The 25,385-nt window shown below is 48.9% G+C and overlaps 3 protein-coding genes across 3 annotated transcripts; 1 reads left to right on the top strand and 2 right to left on the bottom strand.

Moving 5' to 3' along the window:
- Window positions 1-7,256: 7,256 nt before the first annotated feature.
- Window positions 7,257-9,381, top strand: klf2b (Kruppel-like factor 2b). Its single transcript, XM_052087488.1, has 3 exons — window positions 7,257-7,584; window positions 7,706-8,618; window positions 8,698-9,381. The coding sequence occupies exons 1-3, from the start codon at window positions 7,513-7,515 to the stop codon at window positions 8,871-8,873; spliced, it is 1,161 nt and encodes a 386-aa protein (XP_051943448.1). The 5' UTR covers window positions 7,257-7,512; the 3' UTR covers window positions 8,874-9,381.
- Window positions 9,382-11,747: 2,366 nt separating this feature from the next.
- LOC127587669 (epidermal growth factor receptor substrate 15-like 1) lies at window positions 11,748-23,269 on the bottom strand (the record flags this gene model as incomplete). Its single annotated transcript, XM_052046148.1, has 17 exons — window positions 11,748-13,431; window positions 14,185-14,219; window positions 15,099-15,162; window positions 15,677-15,729; window positions 16,841-16,901; window positions 16,965-17,089; window positions 17,164-17,248; window positions 17,336-17,497; window positions 17,940-18,137; window positions 18,224-18,385; window positions 18,475-18,547; window positions 18,907-18,989; window positions 20,324-20,501; window positions 20,675-20,835; window positions 22,290-22,544; window positions 22,621-22,680; window positions 23,093-23,269. Coding segments are annotated over 17 exons (2,079 nt in total), but the record flags the coding sequence as incomplete, so codon positions are not given.
- LOC127587671 (epidermal growth factor receptor substrate 15-like 1) lies at window positions 23,261-24,702 on the bottom strand. The gene is made up of 6 exons (XM_052046150.1): window positions 24,552-24,702; window positions 24,204-24,245; window positions 24,018-24,107; window positions 23,764-23,811; window positions 23,545-23,640; window positions 23,261-23,362 (listed from the first exon to the last, which is right to left on the bottom strand). The coding sequence occupies exons 1-6, from the start codon at window positions 24,657-24,659 to the stop codon at window positions 23,285-23,287; spliced, it is 462 nt and encodes a 153-aa protein (XP_051902110.1). The 5' UTR covers window positions 24,660-24,702; the 3' UTR covers window positions 23,261-23,284.
- Between the last annotated feature and the right edge of the window lie 683 nt (window positions 24,703-25,385).

Below are 25,385 nucleotides of genomic sequence, written 5' to 3'. Positions count from 1 at the left end.
CAGCGGCAAGGAGCCCTGAGGGTGACCATCACAAAGGCTTAACAGCCCCCTTCAGTTGAACTGCTAAGCAGTGATAGTAAATGCATGCATTAACTGCACCAGCTAAAACGACGGCTTTTTCTTCTTTGTTGTGTGCGTGTGTGTGTGTGGACTCAAGCGAGAACGCTTCAGCGATTTATTGTCAAATGTGAAATCAGGTTAGATCACAAACTGACAGCGAGAGAGGAAACCGCACTCCACCGATGCTACGTTAGCCACCGCGCGCAGCGTCTTCCTGCCACATCAGAATCCGAAACGCCGCGCGTGCCGCGTTCCACGCCGCCATCCGCGCCGCGCCGGATCTCGTTGGCTTTTGCCGACCGCCAATCCCCACCATTTTAGTCAGCGGCGTGACGCCCCGAGAGACGCCCTTTAACTGATTTAACCGACCGCTCGGCACCCAAGCGGGCCGTTGCGCTCCCAGAAATTGCCGATTCGTCACTCTCGCCGAGTGGGTTGAGAGTGGCTCACGTAGCTGACAAGAAAAACACCCTCGAAACAACTCAAGATGGAAGCTAACGCTGTTCCCGTGACGCTGGCTAATACAAACGGCTAACGCTACCGTTGATGAGCTGTGTTGGAAAGTCTCATGTCGCCATCATAGCGTTAGCGCCTGTCAGCTAGCAAGGGCGTAGCTTTACTTTGAAGATAGGATGTCTTTTATCGATTCATCGAACGTTTATTTTGAAAGGCGAGTGAGAGAAGTTTCTCAGATTCCAACGTTGCTGGAACGGCGAACGCCGGCGGCGGTACACGCGGTGAGCGGAGCGCGATGGCTATGGATTGCATATCCTTATCCAGAGCCTGCGTCCATCTAGAATCGGATTCCAGGTTGGAAGCTAGCTGACGACGAGTCCACTGAAGCAGATAGCATCATTTTCCTGCCCCCGCGCCTCAATCCAGGTGTTTTTACAGCCTTTGGACGGAGAGGTGGGGGTCGCTGCCCCTCCGTCCCTTTGAGATAACAATCAGTGATGTTGTGAGGAACCCGTCTGACCTTGTGGCTTCCATTCCCGGAGTGAGCCGAGCGGCAGACCTGGCTCGAGCGGCCTCTGGGTCAGTAGGCCTCCGGATACGCGGAGGCCAGCTTTCTAGCCTTTGCTTAGCTGACGACAAAAGGTAAAGTCAGTACATCAGCGATGGAACTAATGCGCGACTTGAGCCGTTTCCATTTTCAGGGCAGGAAGAGCGTTCATTTTCAAGGAATAAAGACGCTCCGTTGCCAGAGTGGCCGAGATCAAAAGTCAGTGGGGCGAAATGAGGTCAAAGCAGGTCAAAATGTTCAGGTGGGCACTTGGAAATTGGCTCATCTCTGCTAAACGGAGGAGCTCAAGAACATTGATTCAAATGAAGTTGCCTGCTGTTTATTTTGAATCGCAACAATAGCCAAGATCAAGTTAAAATCACGTTTAAGATGATGACACGACAGACGCGCTACTCGAACCAGTTTCACGAAAACCTCCTTTTTTTTTTTCTCGGGCATACAATTCATTTTGAAGACGGACATTGAACAGCTCGGAGATCAAACGTCCACATTGGAGGGCAACTTGCGTTGGCCTGGCCTGGCCTGGCCCTAAACTGGCCATTGAGCGCGTGGAGCGGCAGCGGCGGCAACAAGGCCTCTGTGAGCGAGCGAGCGCGCTGCTGTGCTAACACACCAGCGCACTCAAGGAATCGGAACCAGGTGCAGGGGAGGAAATACCTGCAGCATTCCACGCGCCAGCAATGGGTTTATTAGCCCCTTTTTATTTTGCATTTATTTGGTTGTTGGGTTTGTTTGGTTTTTTTTTTTTTTTTTTACAAATGTGGCCATTCGTAGCAACGAAGGCTTTAAAGTGCGCGGCAGGCCGAATCGCTCCATTTCGGGCGAGCAGCGGCTTGAATGGGGAACCTGTGTCCCGAGCCCTGCTGGCTTCTGCTATTTGGACAGCTGGCATAGTTTACTTCGGCACCTTCACATGTGACCGTGGAAAGAACCGAAACAGAACGGGCTCTTGCTTTTATCGGACTCCGTCGCTGCGCTGCCCTCCAGTTTGATCGATCGACAAGGTTTCAGCGGACAGATTGCTTTTTTTTTTTTGACTTTGCCAACAAAACTTAAAGTTCCGCGCGGCGAAAAGTATGATGCTACTCTCCACCCACGCTAGGTGTCATAGCTAGCTAGCATCTGTCCAGATTAGCCGCTTCAGATCGGGGCTCATTTGGGCAAATATCCGAGGAGGAGTTTTTCAAAGTTTGTCGGAAACCTGAAATTTTATATCTCAAATCTATCTCCAGTTTTGACACCATCTTGTATTGCCATCCACCCGCCACGGTGCCGTCGAGTCCAACGAGTACAAAATGTGAAGGCCAACGATGAGAAGGGTGTCACACGCGTACAATGTTTACGTCGAATGCAGCGTAAGCTAAATCATGAGCACAATGAAATGAAATACGGCACGACGGCGATTTAATCGCCCATAATTGTGTTGTAATGAGCCTGCACGGGACACCTTGAACTGCGTAACCCGCACGCACACGCAGTTAGACTAAAGGCCCGGGGCCATGTTTGTCTCGCTGACGAGACGGTCTGCTCCGAGCGGCTTTCATGTTGAGATTTATGCAAATAGGCGCAATTAAAAAGAAGGCTATTTTTTTCCTTGTTGGCTCCCGTCGCAAAACGGCTCTCGTCTTTGGCGGTGTTAATAGCAACGGCGGAGAGAGCGTCGGCGCCTTTCATATCGACTCGGATATTTTGAAGGAGGTCAAAAGAAGGGAGGCAATCCGGAAGCGGTCCCTGTAAAACATCCATTCATCCTTTCATACGGCGCATATATGCCTGTACGGAATTTGGATTTTCTTTTCTTTTTTCCACAATACTTTTCTTTCTTCATTTATAATACTTTTCCATCCGTTTTCCGATCCGATTTATCCTCGCAAGGGTCGCAGGGGGTGCCGGAGCATACCCCGGCTGTCTCGGCAGTAGGCGGGGGACACCCTGAACCGCTTGCCAGCCAATCGCAGGGCACTCAGAAACAAACAACCAATCACGTTCACGCTCACAATCACGCCTTGGGACAATTGGGAGTGTTCAATCAGCCTGCCGTGCATGTTTTTGGAATGTGGCAGGAAACCGGAGTACCCGGAGAAAAGCCACATATATATAGATTCATCATTTTATTACATGACATACTCAAAGATCTTCAATTAGGATTTGTGCAAAATGGAGCCGCATCCCAACACTTGCCCCCGTACTGTTTGTTTAGCGTCTGTGCCCCCCCCACCCCCCATTTTTTTTCTTCTTGTACCAAATGTTTGAGTGAAATTGAAGCAGTATTGGAATGTCAGACTTTTGGCACGTGCTTCATCTTTTTAGGCTAAACATTCTCTTACTCCAAAGAGCAGGAGGACGAAGGGGGGAGGGTGTGCGTGGGGGGGGGGGCACGAGAGGCTGAATGCTCTCATTCTCTGCCTGCGTTTGAATGTGGCCGCGTGCGAGCAGGAAAAGGAGCAAAACGTGCTTCCTGAGTGGGTCCGAGAAGGGGGAAACGGCTGTAATGAGCGAGGGGTGGGCGGATAAAAATAACTAGCTATATAAGCCCCAGCGTCCAGGCCCACTCGCTCTCAAACGCTCGCTGACTCTCGCTCCAGTCAAGACGTCCCGCATGCTCTCTTTTTTTCTCACACACACACACACACACACACACACACATACACTGATTTTCCATGGACGTTGTAGTAACGCAAGCAGGCCGGTCCCCCCGCCGAGGTGACGGAATGCTCCTCCTCGCAGACTTGACACAGACGTGATGCATGCCTGGCGCGCACCCCACGACAACAACAACATCGTCATGGAAATGATGAGACAGCCGCAAAGTTTTCAAACGCCGCCTTTTGACGCCAATTAATACGAGCTCACTTCAATTTATGTGGCGCAGAGGTTTTGGGAGCTCGTTCTTGATAGGGAAGGGAGGTCAGGGGTCACCGAGGCCTTCTCTGCGATAGCCTATCAGCAGCACTGACCTGCATTTACTCAAAACTCAATTCTTATATTTGTTCCTGCATGAAACGTAGGTTCTATTTTTTTTTTGTCCAATCAGATTTCAGTCTCTCTGTGTTGCCATGTCAAAGACCCCCACCGCACACCGCCCAAAGCAGCCAAACACGACCGGAATGGACCTTTGCGCAAAAATATTTGAATTGGCGACTCATGCATCGAGCGATTTGATCTAGTTGATGCAACCAAGGATCAAGTGTAAGCAGCTATTCTTCAGTGACCGCAGATGATTTCTTCTAAAGTATCAACCGATCGGGCTGCAAAACCTTTCTTTGCGTGTTCACCATATGGCCCATGAGAGCACGTGCAGTGGCCATCCGCCTCACCCGAATTCCTGAAAGCACGCCTCCGACAAAAACAAAAAGCCTTCGTGGGAAAATGGAGGACAAAGAAAACAAGGCACCTCCAAGAAATGAGCGGCTGACATGAAGAGCCGTCAGCGCCTTCGCGACTCGCTTAGCCGCGTGACAAAGCGTTGATAGTCGAAGGACGTGCTTTTACAGTTGGGAAACTGTCAAATACATACAGTACATGCACACATCCACAAGTATAAAAAATTCTTTAAAAAAACTCCTCGAAAACAATAAAATATACGAAACACACCAAAAAAATCTATGAGAAAAATATTAGCTGAGAAATACAAAAAAATGGACAAAATGAACAAATTCTTTGGAAAAGAAATACTGAACTACTAAATAAAAATACAAATGTGCTTGCACACACAAATATCAGGAAAAACAAAAAAATCAACACAAAACATTAGAGATAAAGAAAACATGACATGAAAGACACAAAAAAATGTTTGACCAAAGCACAATTATTAAATCAATTTGAAAATAATAAAAACACACACACATGACACACACGACACACACTTACTCGTAGGTTGCTCAACGACAAGACGATTGTGCAAAAGAGCGTTCGGGAAAGACATTCTCGGTATAACTTCTGTAGAAATGTTGCTCATTGTCTTTTTGCAGCCACGGCTTCTGCTTTCTGCTGGAACGGCTGCAGAGTGAAGGACCGTCGGGGTCAAGAAGTCAAACTTGACACTCAATTCCGACAAGCTATTCGTCTCCTTCTTAACCTTACGCCTCTCGCAAAAGAAGAGAAAATGGGAGGGAGAAAATGACCTGAGGGGGAATCAATTAAATGAATTTCTTGAACTCCCACCCTTGAAAATCCCACTTTGCCAACATTAAACCTGCCCCCCCCCTCTTCAAAATGTCGACTGTGTACTGTACATGGTTAAGATCCCATTGGAGAATAAACCCCCTAAAAATCTTCACATCATCGTCATTTCACTGAGCAAAATGGCGACGCCTATTAATGTTCAATTCAAGGTCCAATTGTTTTGTATCTTTGCAAACAAAAATTGACTGTCCAAAATATTCAAAAAATAATCTAAATTAAATGCAAGAAATACACAATTGAGACAATATTAGGGGGGGAGCTCCACCAAACTGTAAAAATAGGAGGATATTTGAAAATAGAGAATATGAAATTAAAAAAGAAAAATACAAATTTAGCCGAAATATTTGGGGTTTGTTTCAAATATATTAGGGAATCTTGCAAGCACATTAGGAAAAAAAAATACAGATATAAAAGTATTTGGGAGGAAAAAAATATATTTATATATTTAAGCACAAGAAGAGAAATAGCCGATGACAAATACAAAAGCTATTGGACAAAAATGCAACATTAAAAAGCACAAAATATTGCTTGGAAAAACTCCCCCGCAGAAATATATTTGTAAGTATGCTCGTCCTGGTTTGCGGTAACTCCCAAACTATGTCAGGGGGAGCCTGGGAGCAGAGACATTCCAATTCTTCATCGGCCATGTTTTGACCTTTCCAAACACCTGACGAGAGGTGAACACAATTATGAAGTGAGCAGCTGTCCAAGTGACTCGCAAAAGGAGTCAAATGAGTCATGATGATGATTATCATGATTATTAAGGCCCTTTCAAAGGATTTGCGACTCATCCACGCTCCCGAACCACGTGCTGCTTCTCCGAGCGCTATTATGCAAAACTAAATGACAAGGGCGCTTTCCATCATTTGACATGACTGGATCCACGTTACGTGACACACTTTCCAGTGAACACGTGAACACACACACACACACACACACACACAAGTGATGGCTGAACATGACAGCTGGATGCGGGCGTGAGCTGTCCGTCTGTTTGCTTACATCATCACGCCGAGCGCTCACTTCTCTCACCGTTGTGCAAAACTTCACCCCCCGCCCCCCTTTAAAATGCATTTCCCGACTGTGTGGATTCTATTGACGAATAACACATTTCTTTCAGTGACAATACATGTATTTTTTTTAAGAACTCCACATCTGGAAGGCGAAAAATATGAGCCAAGCAGAAGAGATTGCAGCATTTCATGTTTCTTCCACTCCAGGAAGGCCGCGCACTGCCGCTGCTATCAAAACCGCAAGTATCGATCGAGTATCGATCACGCTGAAAAAAAGACGCTCGAAAGCACGACTCGGTGCGCTTGTGATGTAAATTGTCAGCCCACTCCCTTCTCTTATTAGCACCTGAATGGCACGTTAGCTCAAATCGTGTTTACATCGCGGCTGCTCTCGAGCACGCTGGCGCCTGTTTGGACAAGCCTGCCGAGCTACAACCAAAAGCGCTTGCGTTCGTGCTCCGGCAACAAACGTATAGCGACACGAGACGGTTTACGATCGGTTCGGTTATTGCTGCTAGAAAGATACAAATCCCCTATGGTGGTGGTTGATAAAGATCTTATTTTGCTGACCTGTAGCGACAAACTATGAGATGTATCGCCGCTTATCGCAGAAAACGTCACTTTTCCGCTGACCCGTGTCGACTTTATATCGTCAAAGTGGTGGTCAGCTAGCACCAAACATTTCTTTTGTTTGTAACTTGTGTGCGCGGGCGGGCTTTTAAAAAGAAAAAAAAGTGCATAAATCACGACGGCGATGTCCTGACAGCACCGTTTTCTTCCTCGCGCCAAATTACGTAATCCTCCACGGTTGCTATAAGAACCGCTTGTGTGTGTGTGTGTGTGTGTGTGTACGTGTGCTCGTTTGACACTTTTTTTCCAGCTGAAAAGTGGGCGCGGCCAAAGAGAGCGCCTGCGTCATCTCGCGTCGGCAGCCTCGCCCCCCCGCTCCCTCCCTCCCTGGCCGGCTTTTAAAGGAACCCCGGTCGCTCGGACCCGGAGGCCGTCGACTGGAAGAAGCGGCCCGAGACAAGTGGCGCTTTATAAAGGGCTAAAATTACGCGACGTCGACGTGATTTCCTGGGCGTCCTAAGCGGACTTTTATAAAGAGCCGAGTGCGGCGGAGGAGGGAACTCAGTGCACTGACAACACTTGTTGCGTGGCGGCGGAGCAGCGACGAGTCGAGGCGCACGGACTGCGCGCACCGCGTTTGAACGAGAGCACGGTAAAAACATGGCTTTATCGGGGGTGATGCTTCCTTCTTTCGCCACGTTCACCAATCAAAGGGAGAAAAGTTGGGAAAACGTAAGTTGAATTTGAACACTGACTTCCGAAAAGAAAATAAGTTTTGTCAAGTTGTCTGTGAACGACTTGTGTGCATTCGTTGCGACGCTCGCGTCTGAACGGCTTGTTTGGGATGTTTCAGAGGTGGAAAGCGGAAAATGACAGCGGCGGCGGCGGCTTCACGCCGGAGATGGCGCACGGCGTCGACAACCCGTTTCCAAAGAAGGACGACGAGGATCTGAGCAACTACCTGGATCTGGATTTTATACTCGACGGAGCCTCGGCCTACGTGGGCCCGGCCGACACGGGCGCTTACGCCGCGACGGACGGCTTCGCCGCGGGCGAGCCTCGCTGCCCCCCGCCCCCGTACGGCGCCAGCCTGGTGGCCGAGCTGCTGCGCTGCGACGCCGGCTACGGGGGGGCGACGCGCTGCCCTCAGCAAGCGGTGCAGGGCAGGTTTTACGCCGCGCACTTCCCGCGCCAGGACATCAAAGTCGAGCCCCCCTTGGACGCTTACGGCCCCGCGTTGGGCGCGGCGGCCCAAAGCTGCGGCGGCGGCGGCAAAATCAAGCGGGAGGGCAACGTTTCGTGCATGATGCCCTTTGAGCAGCCGCGCTCGGCCATCTCGCCGCGGGCCGCCGCCAGCAGCAGCAGCATGACGCCGCCGCTCAGCCCGGACGAGGCTTCGGACTTCCGCGGGCCCATGAGCTGCTTCGCGGGCCGCAACGAGTACCACAACAACGGCCCCTTCCAGCAGCAGCAGCAGCAGCGACACGTGCAGCACATGGCCTACCGCGGCGCGCAGCACCCGGCCTTCGGGCTCTACGACGAGGCGTTGGCGTTGCAGCACCCGCCGCCCGGCGGGGCGCAGAGGGCGGCCTTGCTGACGCTGACGCCGCCCTCCTCGCCGCTGGAGCTGCTCGAGTCCAAGCCCAAGCGCGGGCGCCGCACTTGGCCGCGCAAGCGCACCGCCACGCACACCTGCACCTTCGCCGGATGCGGGAAGACCTACACCAAGAGCTCCCACCTCAAGGCTCACCTACGAACGCATACGGGTAAGTCCTCCTCATCCGCGTGACTCGGCTCCACCCCGGGTCGCTTAATTAATGGCGTTTTCCGACTTCTTCCCGGCAGGCGAGAAGCCGTACCACTGCAGTTGGGAAGGCTGCGGCTGGAAGTTCGCCCGCTCGGACGAGCTGACGCGACACTTCCGGAAACATACCGGACACAGGCCCTTCCAGTGCCACCTGTGCGAGCGAGCCTTCTCCAGGTCTGACCACCTGGCGCTGCACATGAAGAGGCACATGTAACAACAACAACCGCGACAAGAGACATTGTGATGTGCTCTGTTTCGATTTCAACCAAAGCCCCCCCCCCCCCGAATCTATCTAAATCTATATGTAGCTGGTACTACTTGGGTTCTCTGAGAAGAGACGAGTAAAGGGGGCTGGCCCTTGTACAGTGGATCCTTCAAACTGGAATGTCTTTGACACAAAAGCGCCTTTCTATGACTCTGCTACTGTTTCAACAAAGCTTGGTAGACAATCGTGTTGACAAGAGCGAAATGCACACTCCGCCGGTGCATAGACAACGTTTTTCTCCAAAGAAAACTGCCTCCGAGGATGAATTGAGCAGCTGCCCCCCCCCCCCCTCTTGAATCCAGCCCCCTTCTGTACACTCTCAGGGCTGGACATCCTGTGCATTCTTTTCTACTTAGTTATATAAATATGTACATGGATTTTATACTGTCAAGTGTGTATTTATTGTAAATATTAAAAGAAAAAAAAACAGTTGAAACCAAACATCCTGTCGTTGCTTTTGCCTTTTTTTTTCACTGCAAATGGCTTCGGACGGACCTGCAAAGCATCGCGGCAGCGGCACCAAAGCGGCTGATGCACGTCGCCGCCTTCATTTGAAAAATCGGAGCACTTGATTTCCACCGCTGTGATGTTTTGCAGCTGCAAAAGGCGCACGCACGTACACACAAGCTGTAGCCACTTGCGGGCTTTAGCCTATAAATACAAACACTCCATCTCGGTAATTACAGAGGGAGCCCGGAGCCGTCTGGACAAGAAGGGAGGGGGTTGGGGGGGGGGGGTACACGGTAAAAGCCTCATCAGGGAGCCCTTCTTCCACTGGGCTTTCCGATGGCTCTCAATTATAGCGGCACATGAAACGGGGCCCTTAATACGCCAATGACACGGCGCGCTTTGAAAAGGGGGCCGAGTCCGCCGCATGCGACGTCTGCGCGCTGCATCGCGGTGTCATTTCAGAGCAACTTCACAAGCATTAAGCCATGCAGCCAAGCAGGGTAGCAATTAGTATTTGGACAATGACAGACTTGTCATGATCCCCCCGTCCCCTTTTTGGTCTTGCTAGACCACCGTGACGGACTTGAAATACAGCAAATGAATTTGGGATTGAAGGTTGTGGAAATTGAGCTTTCAATTAGGATACGTGGCCCTTTAAAAAGCTATTTTGGATGGAGCCTCTCCGTTTTTTGGGGGGGCCAAAGCATGGAGGCCCTCAACACCGGCGTTGCAGCAACCTCAACTGTTGGCCTTTTGAAATGTGTTCAAATACAATCCATGCTGATTTCTATAGCACTTTCACAACAGCGGCAGCTGTAACAAAGCGCTTTACAAAACAGTTAACATGAAGTAAAATAATAAACACAACACATAACATAAAACACGGACAGTCGTGCAGTCCTAACCATCTCAAGTTGCAAGTTACACAACGACTGTCGTGTGCTCCCCCTTCACCCGTCAATGTTGACAGCCCGAGAGTTGTACGATGAATGTCCTGGAGCAACTGAAAAGTGGGAATTTTAATTCCGTCCGACGTCAAATCTTGAAACTCCCACTCCCATCTACGAAACGTCGCACGTCGGCGCCGGCGTAAAGCGAGGATGATCCATTTTCTTTGCCTGGAGGCTCATAATAAATCCGGCCTATCAGTTTTATTGGATTCCGCGGAACCCCGTTCGGCTCACCGTTAGCAGCCAGACCGTGCCATTAAACTGGCTCGGCTGGGTGATGTGGTATTCCTTGGATCTGTTCCCCCCCATCATTTTGGATACAAGCCGATCTGGGTTTTGTCGCATCCGAACGATCCGGTTCCGCATTTCTTTGATCTTTCCTGGCAGTCCAACCTGGCTTTCCTGTTCTTCAACGTTACCGGCGGTTTGCGCTTCTTTGTCGTAAAGCCTCCATTAACATTCGCAAAGGCGCCTCTTCATTGTCCGCGCAGTCAATTCGTCCTCTGCAGTTAGCGGTGGGGAGCGAGCGTGTCCAATCCCGGGCACCGAATCCCCATCTCGCGTCCGCGGTGCGGTCGCCGGGCTCGACCGGAAAGCGACGGATGTTTTTGTTGCTTTGGGGCGAAACCGGAGAAACCGGAAAGTCCACTCGGAAAGATTAAAGTCAAGTGTTAAGACCGGCCCAAGATAAAGTTCAAACAAGAGAAACGGAGACCTCGGATAACCTCGTGTCGTCACTCATCGGCCAAAACTAAGTTCCGAGCACGGAGGAGGCCTGCGCACCGATACCTGCAGACAAGGCGGGTCAAGGAGTAGAAGAAATTCTCAGCGGCCCCACAAGTCCAAACACAGCATTCCGATTTTCAGTCGCACGACATTGAAAGCTAAGCGAGTGAGGCTAACGACGTCATGTGGGGTGGGGGGTGTCGGCCCATTACTTTTGAAAAACTGCAATGGTCACCGAAGCGAGCCTGCTCCCCGAAAACGGTACTTTCCATCGGGCGCTTGTCATTCTTGCACGGCAGATTTTTGTGAAACGTCCACACATCAATCAAACGTCCTTGTGGTGGCCTTTGTGTGCCGTGGCAGCGCATGACTAGTCATCGACTCAACATGGCGTCTCCAGTACAACATCAAAAACAAAAAAAAGGAGAAGGCCACTCACTCAGTCGTTTTGCACGTCGCTCTGATCCGTTCCAAGACGGACGGCCCGGCCGGCCTCGAGCAGGCCTGAAAGAACGAGACATTGTTCATATTAAAAAGGAGGAAGTGCTCACGGGGTCCCAAAAATATCTCAAGTGCCGGATGCAAATGTTACTACTCTCATTTCACCTTTTTCTCTGGCTTCCGCACGAGACCCCCCCCCCCCCCCCCCCCCCCAGAGGTGCCCGAGCAAGAAAAACGTGACCCATTTGACTCCGAATGAACGTTAAATAGCAGATTTATTATGAACAAGATAAACGTGACCTTCTTCCAGCATGAAATAAATGCACAGAATGACGAGAGGTTGATAAACGAGTCGCGTTCCTGTGCCAAATCATCGATTAGAGGAGGGGTGTGGAACCGCGGTACCTGGGAGAGCCATACGCTGCCTGCTTTGGTTCTCCCTCTAGGTCAGGGGGTGTCCCGGCGGGCCGCCGCCCTGCATGTTTTCCGAGTCTCCCCGTTGCAGCGCACCCGATTCAAACGAGCAGCTCATCAGCGAGCCGCGTCGAGGCCTGAAGTGATTAGCAACAACTGAATCAGGTGCGTGGGATGGAGGGAGGGGGGGGGACCGAAAACGGGCAAGGGGACAGGCCTCTCGCCCAACCGCAGTTCCCTACCCCGGGATTAGAGTGAAGAGCTTCAGCGGCATTGTTGAAAACAATGTCGGAGAGAAAGCAAAACTAAACGAAACAAAAAAAATCGAATCTAATGAGTATAAACAGAAGAGGCGACCTTGTAACGGCGGTAGTGCAGAGCCCTTGTGGTTAAAGTGATGGAAATTCGTGTAACAGTACCAGTGGCTTTTATAGAGGCAATCAAACGTCTTATATACACACAATGTACCCCAAAATAAAATAAAATACAGTTTGGGCGAGTGCTTGATTCCTCATATGATTAACCTAACTGCAATTTCAGGACTAAAATGCTCGCAAATCTGGGGACTTAAGTCGCTAAGTAACAGACGTGTAGACACAAATACGTTGCAGTGCGAGGGAATTAAAAAAAAAAAAAAACGGCATGTGATTGTCCCAGCTGGAATACATCCACTGGTCATTTCGTTGGGTATCCAATGAGGTCCAATAGAACAGCGCCATCAAAAATGTGTCCCGGCAAAGATAAGAACGGCGACTTTTGCATTTATTGAGCAATTTACTTGGAATTGTGGTTGGAGTTTGCAGCTGGGAAGGCCCCTCTCAGGATAGCACTGTGCGGAAAACATTTTGGATGCAACTCTTTTATTGGACCTCATTTAAGAACGTCATGAAGCGTAACGTAGCAAATCGAATTGCAGATGCAAACGAGCAAGCGTCCTGGCTCCCTCAAAGACAATTAAAAGGCAAATGTGGACATTTCACACCCATTCGTAGCATACCTTATAAATACAATGAAACACACAAACACAGGCAAAAAAAATAATAATAATAATAATAAAATGTTAGCTTGCGTGCAGGCTTTGGAATAAGGCAGCATCGAGTGTCCATCTGCTTTGTGTTTTCCCTAAATGGCGACGTTGTGCGCAGATGAAGCCACGCTCGACATCAAGGGGATCCATCCCGGCCATGATTATAGTTGCCTTGGCGTTTGGGAGCAATGAACATAGATTACATGCTAAATGTGGAGTCGTTTGAGGCCAGAGCGCGGCGGGGGCGTCACTGGGCTCATGCACGAGAAAGGCGGGGGGGGCTGACGGGGGCTTTTTGGAGTGTGGTGACAGTGCAAATGTCTGCAGGAAGGCGGCTTGTCGGCGGGCCCCCTCAGGAGCCGTGAGCGTCGGCCCGGCTGAGCGCGATGGCCAGCTCCAGGTCCCGCTGCTCCTGGAGCCGCAGTCTCCGCAGCCGCTCGCGCTCCTCGCGCTCGCTCTCCCGCTTGGCCCGCTCCAGCCGCTGGCTTTCACTTCCAAACTGCGGGCGGCAAACAACCCAGACGTCAGCCGTTGAAACCGAGCCCAAAAAGCCAAAGCCCCTGAACACGGGATGCAAATTTGGCAGCGCAAACGCGACCGCCGTGATTTGCCAGAAGGAGAGGACGTTTAGATCGACCATGCGGCAAAAAGCGAGGGAAGATGGCAGATTTAAAAAAAAAAGAATCAATCACACCAGACGTTGCCCCGTGCACATGCGAGCATTTGGCTCGTGTTCAAAATCATGGCACATGCAAAAGCTTGGAGGCGGACCGTCTGAGCGACCTTACCTGGTCATCTTTGCATCCTTTACGCAACATTAAAAACAAAAGGGAAGGCCTTTGACAAGTCTTCATGCTGACACAAAGACGGCAATTTTTGTCGATGAGGTACAAACAAAGACAAGGTCGCCATGCATCATAATGCGCTGCATGTACCGAGATGCGCATCAAATCTTTTGGTGGGGGGGAGATGGGCTCCATTATTGATGGGAAGTGATGTTTTTCAGTGGAGGATGCTGCCTTTGCGGTGGGGGCCTTTGTGTGGCACCTCAAATCCGCTCTGTACCAAAAGCCCCACGTTCGTGAACGTATTTCGCTTTGCGGTGGCCGCGTCAGCCACGCAGGCCAATAAACGAGCCGCGGCCTAGTCGCCGGCGACGCCGGAGATGGTTAGTGACGCCGGGCGGCCTCCTTTTCACACAACGGCAAAGAGATTCCTTTTGGGCTCATGCAAATAAACGGCACAGACTTACGGCGGAATGAACATCCGTGGGAGCTCTACCCGAGTCTGCCGGAGTAAAAGAGAGGACAGCTGACACGCCGCTCTGAGGCGGCACTTTCAATCCACATGTGCAATACTGCGTTACGCAATTCTGACAGGAAGCAAAGTGCGGCGAGCTGACGGCGCGTGCCCGCGCCCAAAAAAAACAAAAAACAAAAAACCCACTCGGGTCAGCGAGGGTTCAAATGAAAAGTGAATCTAACGGCTAAAAAACAAAACCCCAAAAGGGCTACCATAGACACTAAAAGCATCCATCCATTCCTGCTTTGATATGAAATGGATGGATGGATGTTCCTCCCTATCCAATCGCTAGCTTGATTTCTAACTTGATGATCCAAACAACAGCAACATCGATTAAAAAATGCCTTCAGAAGTTTGATCTGGCGCCCGTATCGATTCACTTCACATTATTTGAAGCAATGGCGTTTGACTTTGGAGGTTGCCCCGTATTTGGGGCTCTCACTTCCCCACCGCGGGGTGAGGCCACGCGCACCTCCGCTACGCCGCGTGCTCCAGCAAACGGGAAGGGCACCTTTCTCACGCCGCCACTTCTGCTTAACAGCACAAGTGCAAGGTCACGGCGGAAGGGCAGGCCATGGGCACGGCTTGTGGGTTTCGCATGACTACCAACACAGGCGAGCACGCACGCGCGACCCCCCCCCCCTCCACTTTATGTAGACATTGAACGAGAGTCCCGTCACACACCGATGTGCAGGTTTCCTCTTGACAGCTTCAAAATAAGAAGCTACTTGCATTGTACATCCAGCCACAATTAGGGAAACGGCACCTTTTTTTCTAGTTTTACTTTTTTTTTTTACTTTTTTGGAATGAATCACCGCTTGCTGGCGTGCTCGTCGATCCCGCTCGGACACGCACGAACCTTACCGTAGGGCGGGGCGGGCCGGTTGGGTGCGCTTTTCTTTGATGGTACAACAGGATTGTCAGACTTCTGTTAACACACAAGGACATTGATTTCAAAAAATAAGAATTAAAAAAAAAAGCCCTCCGGCATCAAAACGAACAGACGGCGTTCATACGCGCGGTTGAGGCCGAGGAGATCAGAGTATCCGGAAACTTTCAAAGTGGAATTATTGTACCGATGAGCGTATTTGCTAAAACACACGCAATCTCTCCATTGGTCACCGCATGTTAAATAAATGCCTGCACTCCAACAGACAGACGGCTGCCTTCCCCCCCCACCCCCACATTCATACAAGGCTACTGTCACATACAGTTCGACGCGGGTACAAAATTCTCGCCAGCCATCTGTTAATTCCATTACAACAATGATGGCGCCTTTAAAAAGCGCTGAAACGAATGAGAACATAGAAACATGTTATGCGTCTTCTGCTTAGGAGTCAAAGGTGTCTGCAAAAAAGTTGTCACTGTGCCGTTTGACGACGCGCTGCGTAGCGTACTGAACTGTTGTGTTGCTGAAACCATGCAATGTACTTGAAGCTCACCTTGCCCCTCAAAGGGTTCCCTGAAAAGAGGTGGTTCGGCAGGCGCACCGACTCTGCAAAAGGAGCGCAGTGAGACACTTGTGGAAAAGTTTCAAAAGTCAAAATGAAATCGACTTACAGAGCGCAGGCTTCAAAATAACACTTTATTCCGCCGAGGACCCGCGCGCTATTTTTAGGGCCGCGCGGCTGCTAAACGTTCCATGACATTTGCCCAAATCCCAAAAAGTAGAGAGGGGGGTTGTGTTCAACTCTGACGTATGCAACTGATTAGCTAATTAAAGGCGTCAGTTGGAGCACTGTTAAAGCAGAACTGTGCCGGCCTTGTTTTGAAGCTTTGTGGTATGCCGCTTAATGAAAAAGAGAGGGAGGGGGAGGGAAAAAAAACCAAAAAAAGCGTACCGATGGTTACAGTGAAAAAACAAAACATTGTAAATGAATATGTTTGTTGTGAGTGCGCAAACCACAAGAGGACCCATTCATGCGGAGCCCGGTGGCGGATTTTCTTTTTGGCACAGTAAGCCCACGCGGGCTCCACAGTTGCTTCTATGTTGCTTTGATGACGCTCAGCAACATAGCGTCCCCTTTCACCTTTCACCAATGCCGCCGACTTAAAACAACTTCCGCGCCGAATAACCAAAGTGAAGGGCAGCGAGCGTTAAGGTAGGACTGACGACGTGTCCCGGTACCGTCACAGACTTTCTGTTGTGTCAGGCTTCTGTCCACCTCCTGTTTTTCCAAGCTAGGTGGGTGAGTGAAGTATTTTTAGCTTGCCCGTAGTTAAATGAGTAAGCCCTCCTCTAAAAATAGCCTCGCACCACAGGAATAGGGAATACGCGCCGAGTAAAAATGCAATTCTGACGTGTCACCCGAGAAGAGTGTTGCACAATGAACCCTCACATGAATGAGAGGCGTTACGTTTGGAGACATCAGTGACCGGTATTTCTATGCATGTAAAAAACAAACACAGAAACACGTGTTGCATTCGCCAAGCAGTATTGTTCTCTACATAAATAATGAGGGCTCCATTTGATAAGCGATTAATCAGATTAATCGCTGCCCGTCAAGAGTGACGTCATTCATTGGGAACTGGCTACAATGATGAAAATGTCTGAGTTACTACATAAGTGCAATGTTTCCGTGCGATGCACGTAGCGACGCCGGTACCTGAATGCTTCGGTTTTGGGCTGTTGGACGAGAAGCCGAGACGAGCGCGGACCGAGCCGGGCTAAAAGGAACAAAGTCAAAGTTCAGCGATGGCGCCGTAACGCCTCGTATTTTCCAACATCACCTTGACTGGCGGCTTGGGTTTTTCTCCAAAGGTATCCGAGGACGCAAAGAGATCCGAGCCACCCGCCCCGCTAAATGGATCACCAGCCGAGCTCCCCCTGAAGGGGTCACTTCCCACCAAAGGATCTGGAAGGACGCGGACAGCTTTTGAGTATGCGAAAGAGGGGACACTTTAGTCTACTCTCATTTTTCAAAAGGACCGTGGAAGGGGTCCTGCGCCTGGAAGGGGTCCGCTGGAGCCGCGTTGGTGTTGAACATGGCTAATCTGGTTTTGAAGGATTCATCCTGAGGTGGACACATAAAAAATGGAGGGCATTGAATGCCTCCGACAAAATTGATAACCGTGGGACACAAACGCAGCAGGATGCTCACCGCCGCGCCCCCGAAGGTGCCGTTCTCCTTCTCTGTGAAGAGGTGACTGGCGTCGGCCATATTGCTCCCCCCGGTGAGGTCGCGCAGGGCGCTGTTGTACTGCTCAATGGTCTTGGTAAACTCCTTCTGGTTCTCCTGGATCAACGACAGCTTGCTGCGAGCCTGAAAGCGCCGCAGGAAAAACAAAACAAAAAAAAACAGACTTTCATCCACAAGGAATAACATGCAGGGTTATTGTTTTAGCCGCATAGCTGCGGAACTCGAAAGGATTTGACCCGGGTGAACTCCTGCGCTTTCTTCTTTTGCCATCTTTGACCCGTTTTTAGTCCAACTTTCAGAGATGAGAATTTGGTCAGTGCAAAACAGAAAAAAGGGCAGGAGGCAGTCTTGTGCAAACGTCAACAAAGTGTAAAAATGCTTTTCTTTCACGTCAAACGGGAGCAGATTGGACAGCCTTGATTTTGCCTTTAGCTAGGCCGTTATATTGCCGCGACATTTATTCTCGCTTCGTACACATACAGGTACTTGGACGTGTTGGGTTTTGCCGCTCTCCAACGCGAGCGTGGCTAAAGACACAATAAGAAGCGGTCGTCAGACATCTCACCTGGCTGATCTCTTCCTGAGCGGTCTTGAGAGACTTGAGGATACTATCCAGCTGGAGGCGGCCCGAATGCAGGCTGTGCTCCAGCTGCGCCTCTTCGTCCTGCAGGCGGCCGAGGTCCGCCTTGGTGCGGCCCACCTCTTTCTCCTGGCTCCGAAGGTCGTTCTCCTGCGAGCGGATTTGGCTTTGCAGAGTGGAGATCTGCCAGAGGAGCCCCGATGTGACCACCACTTTTCTATCAAGTCAGAATGAGTATTGATGGATGGATTTTGAATCCCAAAGCTAACCGTCTGCGACTCTTCCTGACACTTTTGCTTGATGTCGTTGAGCATCCCTTCCAGTTTAGAGCGCTGCTGGTCCATCTCGTCCAGACGCTGCTGGGCGTCGCGCTTCTGCGACTGTATGTCCTGCAAACTGCTGCTCTCCCTTTCCACGTCATGCTGCATGTTCTACATACAAAACAATTTTGGAAAGTCAATCGAGACCCAATAATTCACGTCTTGAATCTCTCGAGCATATTCTTGGGGCTTCCGCTTACTTGAACAGCATGATTTTGTCTTCTGATGGTTTCCTCCTTTTCTTTGAGCTCGTGTTCCAGGATTAATTTCTCTCTATAGGGGAACCGCGCAACAGAGTTAGGTCAGTGAATAGAATTGATTGAAGACTGCATGGTGATGGCCGCTGTGTAAATATGCAAGAGTATTGCACTGCTGTTAGGCAACCAGCTCAATTTGATTTCAAGTATGTTTAAAAAAATAATGTTGGCTGACATGACTTTCTAATGAAGACGGCTTGCTGGACACCGCTTTGCTTGGCAGCGCCTCTCTTATGATAGTAGCGGCAGCGCAGCTCGCAAATGTTGATACAACAAATAATGAATAAAAGCTCGTCGTTTCACGGAGCTCATTTCCCATCGCCGCCGCCCCTCCAAGAGAAACAAATCTCTTCTTGGCCACTTTGAGGGGCTCACCTCTGCAGCTGACTTATTTCCTGACTGAGGTCATCCAGTTCTTTGACGCCCGTCACCTCAGCGGGCGCTAAGGTGGTGAAGTCCTGTGGCGGGGATGGAGAGTCAAAACAAAAAAAAAAAACAAATGTCAGAGGGAAGAAAACGGGTGAAGAATTAGGAATTGGGATGAGTGAAGGAGCTCCCGCTGATGCTTGCAGCAAAACAAAAGACAGGAAGGAAATACATTTCGTGCGTCCTGAACAGCCGCACAATGCATGAAAAGCACACTTGACCAGACGACACAAAGGAACGCGGCGTTTCCAATCATGATGTCATGCCAAATGCAGCACGAGGAAGTTTGATGGGGATCACGGAGCATTCCTTCATTTTATGTCCCTCTCGGGTTTAAAAGTATCAAAGTAGAAGTCCAACTTAGGAAAACAGACCCAATTGACTAAAGTCACAAATAGTGGGTGCTAAATAACGGGATCATTTACACTGTCAAGACCCCATACGCTGTTTGAATCTACTCTGCTCACCGACGTGCAAAATTAACTGTGCGGCAATTCAGCGCGGTTGACAGATGGAATCCTGGTTACTGATCCACCAACTCGACATGGTCAATAGATCATCTGAAATCTGTTTGTGCGTGTAATCACACTTGCATCCGTTTTGCACGTGCAAACCTTATCTAAAATCAGGCCTGCTAAGTTGTGTCACATGCAAGAAGTGAAATCATACACCGGACTGAATTAAACACCACTTGCCTGCACGGTCGCGCACGCTTGCACCACTCACGAAGCTGCTCTGTAAACCAGCTGATTTATTGAGTCATGTAACGAGGGAAGAGTAACAATAGACTAAATTATCCGTATACCCAGAACTTGGGCAGCGCTTGCCTGCCTTGCATCTACTGCTCTACTTGCAAAACCCTTTAGTATGAGAGACGTTTCAGGAGGATATCTCGGTTTGATTATCTGTGACTGACGTCACGTTGCAGAATGTACTGGGTAGGCTATTGCTCAGGCTATTTCCTGTGTAGGTATGCACTTATGACAGCAATGAGCATAAAAGTTGCAGTTTAAAATAACCATGACCAGTAGAGAAAGGAGGTATAAAAGTTGAACCAACGCAGGCTGTGTAGGACATCGCGGTGGGGCAATAGCACCCCCTGGTGGCAAAATAGCAAATACTCAGTGAGAGCGTGAGCTAGTGCAGCACATTCATAGTCAAGTCTCCTAGCAAAAAAAAAGGTCCGTCTTACAGGAAGGAATGCAGCACAAAAAAAACACCCCCCGGCCCACAAAAAAAAAACATGCCACAGGAAAGCACGACAATTTAGCCAGGCAGAGCAAAAAAAAAAAAGAAGCAAAAATCAATGAAAAACCAGTACTTCAACCTGGCAATCATCTCAAGGGTCGTTCAAATCAAGACTTACAGGAAGCGTCGCTGAAGAGCCCACCAAGCTTGTCGTCCTCTCCGAGGGGGGAATCATGTCTGGAGTGAGAGAAGTTGGCGGGTCGATGCCTTTGGTGATCTTCTGCTGGATCAAATGCATGGCGAGGCAGAACTGGTCCTGGGTCAGCTTGCCCGTCTGTTTAGTGTCCGCGAGGCCCCTGCACGTGACGCATCGAGACATGACCGGTACCGCCCACTTTGAAAAGTGAATTACCACTAGCGAAAGGACTGGGGGGTAACAATATAGTAGGACGACTGCTCCTGGGAGCGGTGTACGCTCTTCAGAACAGTCCCGGCCTTTTCATTTTTTTGCTCTCGATGGCTGCCTCACCAGATTTGTGCCAGCATGGTCTGGGATAAGCTGGAGTGCATGAAGATCTCGATGACCTCCGTTCCATCGACCAGTCCGTCGTTATCCGTGTCAGTTTTCTTGAAGATGTCCTTGTAGCGCTCCCTGTCAGCCACCGGCACCACCCATTGCTGCTGCTCCGGCTGGATTTCAACAGAGAAAACATGACCGCTCTTATGATTTCAAATTGGACTTTTTTAATGACTTGTACATAAATATTTGGATCTGTGGAGCGTCAAGCCATCTATCACGTGAAATGTAACAGCCTCGAAACTGTGAGCGTTTCTAAATTTGCCAAGAGTGTTGACCAAACCCCCTCCCCCTAGAGCTCCCCCACCGTGGCTTGGCAGCTAAGCTGCATAACTTTGGATTTAAAAATGCAAGTAGGATATGGCTTTTACTGATTTATTTGCTCCATTAAAAAAATAACACTGACAAAGTAATATGCAACAAAATGAAAGTGACAAAAAAAAAAAAGATGAGAAAAGCTGATGGGCAGGCCTCACTTCCTGCCTGAAACCTGTTTGTCAGAAGCGAAAGAGCCGTGAAGCAATAACAAGGTAAAGAGTAAGCGGCAGCTGAACGCTACAATGTGGCAAAACCAGTCGAGCCACTTGAATGGCAACTGAATAGAATTCTCATGCGTGAAAACTCAATTTTGTGTCTCGGCCCTTTTAGATCACAAATGCGTCCGCACACACCGATACATTCTGCTACTTTTCCCAACGGTGAACAACAGTGACACAAACTAACAAGACAAGCATGCACGCATGCCGATTAATATTTGTGGAACATAGTTTCGTATAAAGTCAATAGTAACGGTGACTTGAGTTAATCTTTGTCGAATAATTCACAGTGAAGAGCAACTTTGTTTACACTTGATTTCATCTTCTCGTAATTGAGGAGGGTAACAGATAAGAATTTATTGATTATAAATATTACTTTTAAAAAATTAATTTAGCTAAAAAGTATCATGTATCAAATTCTAAATCTAACAAGTACTGTTTCTTTGTTATTTTAAGCAGCATTTTTCACATACACGCCGTCGATCATAAAGATATGAGAGGGGCGGAGGTGATTTTATCACCGGTCTTCAGTATGCGCGGAGTGAACACGCGGCGTGCCAACTACACGCGTGCCCGAGTTACAAACAACTACGGACACCCGCTTCGAAGAGCGCTTACAATAAACGCGGGCGTTCATTCACGTTGATGGAATATTCTCAAACATATCAATAGAAATATATTGGGAGATATGCAGATGGTGAACAGAATCTATATTTCAGTTTGTGAAGTACTGAATCCAATTTTCAATATCAGAATGTAATTAAGGTGCCACAGTGTTGGACCGGTTAGTTCGTCCGTCTGGCGGTGCAGCAGTCATGGGTTTGATTCCGGGCCGCAACCATCCCATCCCGTGTGGCGCCCGCTGGCATTTTTTTGTCACATCACAATTCGGCTAAATTCTGATCGTCTTGCTCACAAACACATTTTAGAAAAGGGGAAGCTTAAAAAAGACCGATTAGGTGAGACCTAGCTACTGTACTTCTTGACAAGCCTATCCGCATGTGCACACGTACGGCAGGTAGATGGCATACCCGTTTGCTGGCTTCAAAGGTGCGCCGTAGGATTGGCGTGGCCGTCGGGCTGGCGTAGGGAGAGACGGCGGGAAGGGGAGAGACGCTTCTCGTGCTATCCTTGAGAGCAAAGGAGGCGGACCTGGAGGGTAGCACGGCGACGGCGCCGGGTATTGCGCCTGCCACCTTTTTCCTTTTGGAGGGTGGGATAAGGGTTGGGGGCAGGGCAACCGGCACCGACTCCTTCTCCATGGCTCGGTACACAAGATGCATGACCTAAAAAGGTTAAGAAAAGCGGCGGTAAGACGTGGAGAGATGCATTTTGCTGTTCACCAACAAGTGGGCAACTGACCACAATGAATTCCTCTTTGTCCAAGTAGCCATCTTTGTCCGCGTCGCCCAGGTCCCAAATCTGCTTGATGACAAAAGCACTCGTGAACTTACCGCTTTAGACCTTTTCCTCATGATTTCACAGGAACTTCCAGGTGGCAAAAAATAGTCTCTGACGTCATCACAGGTTTTACATGTCATTCGGCCCGGTTACAGCGATTGAGAAACGGAGAAAATGGCTTGAATGAGCATTTCAGCGCCACCACAGTCTGACAGTGTGAAGTGCCATCCACTTGATTCACACTCGGGATCTGCCGGATTTTATATACATGTGAACAATAACATTTTAGAGTACATTTGGCAGCAAAATTCATTTCAGTTCAGGCCAGTTGTCATCAATCACTTTTTGGACACCCAAAAGTGCCCGGATGTCATTTCAAAACATTATGAAATGGTCTATGACAGGAGTTGTGCTTTTAAGTAGGTAACGTCACCTTCCCCAACACATCCAGAGGTAGTTTCGAGTTGATTAAGACGGGCTTGACTTTATCGCCGGAAAGGAGGCCCTTCACAGGGGTGAGACTCTCAAAAATGCCCTCAAATTTCCCTTTTTCGTCCGGCTGGAAATCAAAACGGAGAGAGATGAGTACAAAGGAGCAGGGGTAGTGTGATAATGTTGCGGAAGGTTAAATTAAAGAACTCGCCCTTATGGCCCAATGCGAATCAGGCGCTGGAGCGCTTGATAATGGGCTGCTTGTGTCTCTCTGGAAGAAATGAAGACCAATTTCAGTACGGCTATGGCTTTAATGTTCGGAAATCAAATGAAAGACAAAAAATATTAACCCTCCTGGTCTGTTCCGTTTGTTTGTTTCAAACATCGGCAATGTCCATGCGACCGACTTGTGATTGACAATCAAGTGTGGACATCATTCTTTTTGATACTCACAAATGTCGGAGGTGCCAATGTTTGGCTGAGGCTGCTGATGCTAACGTCATGCCCCGCCTGCGCTGAGGCCACCAGTCTCAAGGTGATGAAGAAACCCTGAAGGAGAAGATGGGGGGGGGAGTAGAAAGGGAAGGAGAGCGAGAACAACCCAGTGACTGGCGCACACGTCGGCATGCGCAATGACATCACATTTTGTACAAAAGAAACTCTGTGCCTTACCCGCTTGTCCAAATAGCCTTTTCGCTCCGAGTCAGCCAAATCCCATATCTTTTGGGGTGGGGTGGAGGGTGGGGGGGTGACATTAAAGCTTAAATAAACATGCATATCAAGAATAGCAGTGATTCCCAACTACTGTGCAGTGGACCATTAGTGTAGAACCCTGAATAAGTGGGAACAATTTTTTTTTCTAAAGTAAAATATGTGCCTCGGCTCAATAAAGGTTGGGAAACTGCAGTATTTTATGGACGGCAAACCTTTCCGAGTGTGTTGTCTGACAGCCCGGACTTTTTCAGGAACTGAGCTGCGTCCCCAGCTGATATCTTGCCACTGTTCACTGGATCCAACTACATAAAGAAGAAATCATAATAAGTTTGTAGCACACAAACATTGATTGACTCCTTTTTTTTTTAATTAAAAGGGACGTCATGGGAGCTTCCTACCTGTCTGTAGTAGCTCTCGTAGGTTGGGTTGCCACTCGATAACTGGGAGAAAGCACATAAAAGTCGATGAAAAAGGAGTGCAGCTTATCACACTGGGCGGCTGTGGCGTTTAGTCGCCCTTTGTCAAATCTTGTCCGTCATTGCTGTGATCATGAACGTCCTGCCTGAAGGAAGTTGAGCGGCTATACTGACCGACAAAACTTTCGGGAAAAAAATGACATAGACGAGAAAAGTAATGTACAGGTCAGGCTACAACGCTGTATGAAGAGTTAGTTGTGATGTCACGGCGGCGGTCGATATGCGGGGAGAAAAAAACCAACTTTTTCGAAGCTAGTTTTAATTCGTTACCTGGCTGAGAGTCATGAGCGCCGCCATGTTTCCTGGTGACTCGGGAGCGCGCGTCCATCCGCCCCTTTCGTGCGCGATCACGAACGAACGTGCATACTTGCTTAACATTGGCGATTCAGATTCATTTAAAACACTCTTTCTCTGATATTGGGATTTTTTAATCGTATTTTTGCACTGTCCACTCCAGTCTCAAGTGTTTTAAGGGCACGTTACTTATTTTTTTTCTGCACCGCACAGTGACAAGTTGTTTAATTAAGCAAGTGGTAATACTTTCTGTTTGAAGCCGATTGGATATTGTCAACCAGTGGGCGGATTTAATATACGCGGAAATGATACGTAAGGGAACTCCGTACGTTTCCGTGTTGTTGCCTTTAAACGTACATGAGAGCTATAAAAAAAATTCTATTGTCAAATGTACGGAGGCATAAATATACTTGTGTCAAACGAAGAACTGTTCCCTTGCGTGGAGGCCGCGAATCGTTAAAAGCGATTTGATGATGCGAATGTTTATTTCTATAATTTCTTCGTTCGTGAGCTACTTGAGACACAAACTTAAAATGCGAATAAAGAATTCTATGGGGTAATTTGAATAAAAATCTTGTGCATTTGCATTCCGCTTATCTTATCTTTAAAAATAACAGGCGTATTTGCTATACCATCCTCACAATGTTTTAACAAAGTGGTAACAGTATTAGAAAATATCAGATTTAAAACTAAACTACGCCTTTGATTTCTTATTACCTGAATTTCGAATGATCAATAATCAACATTTGAACAATCTAGGCACGTGACATTTAGTTACACTTCGATCAGGATTCAAACCCAGTGACCTGA

This window comes from Hippocampus zosterae, chromosome 15 (genome assembly GCF_025434085.1).
Source record: "Hippocampus zosterae strain Florida chromosome 15, ASM2543408v3, whole genome shotgun sequence".
Classification (NCBI taxonomy): domain Eukaryota; kingdom Metazoa; phylum Chordata; class Actinopteri; order Syngnathiformes; family Syngnathidae; genus Hippocampus; species Hippocampus zosterae.
Note: the sequence above shows the minus strand (reverse complement) of the source record. Positions and strands in the feature narration are given on the sequence as shown.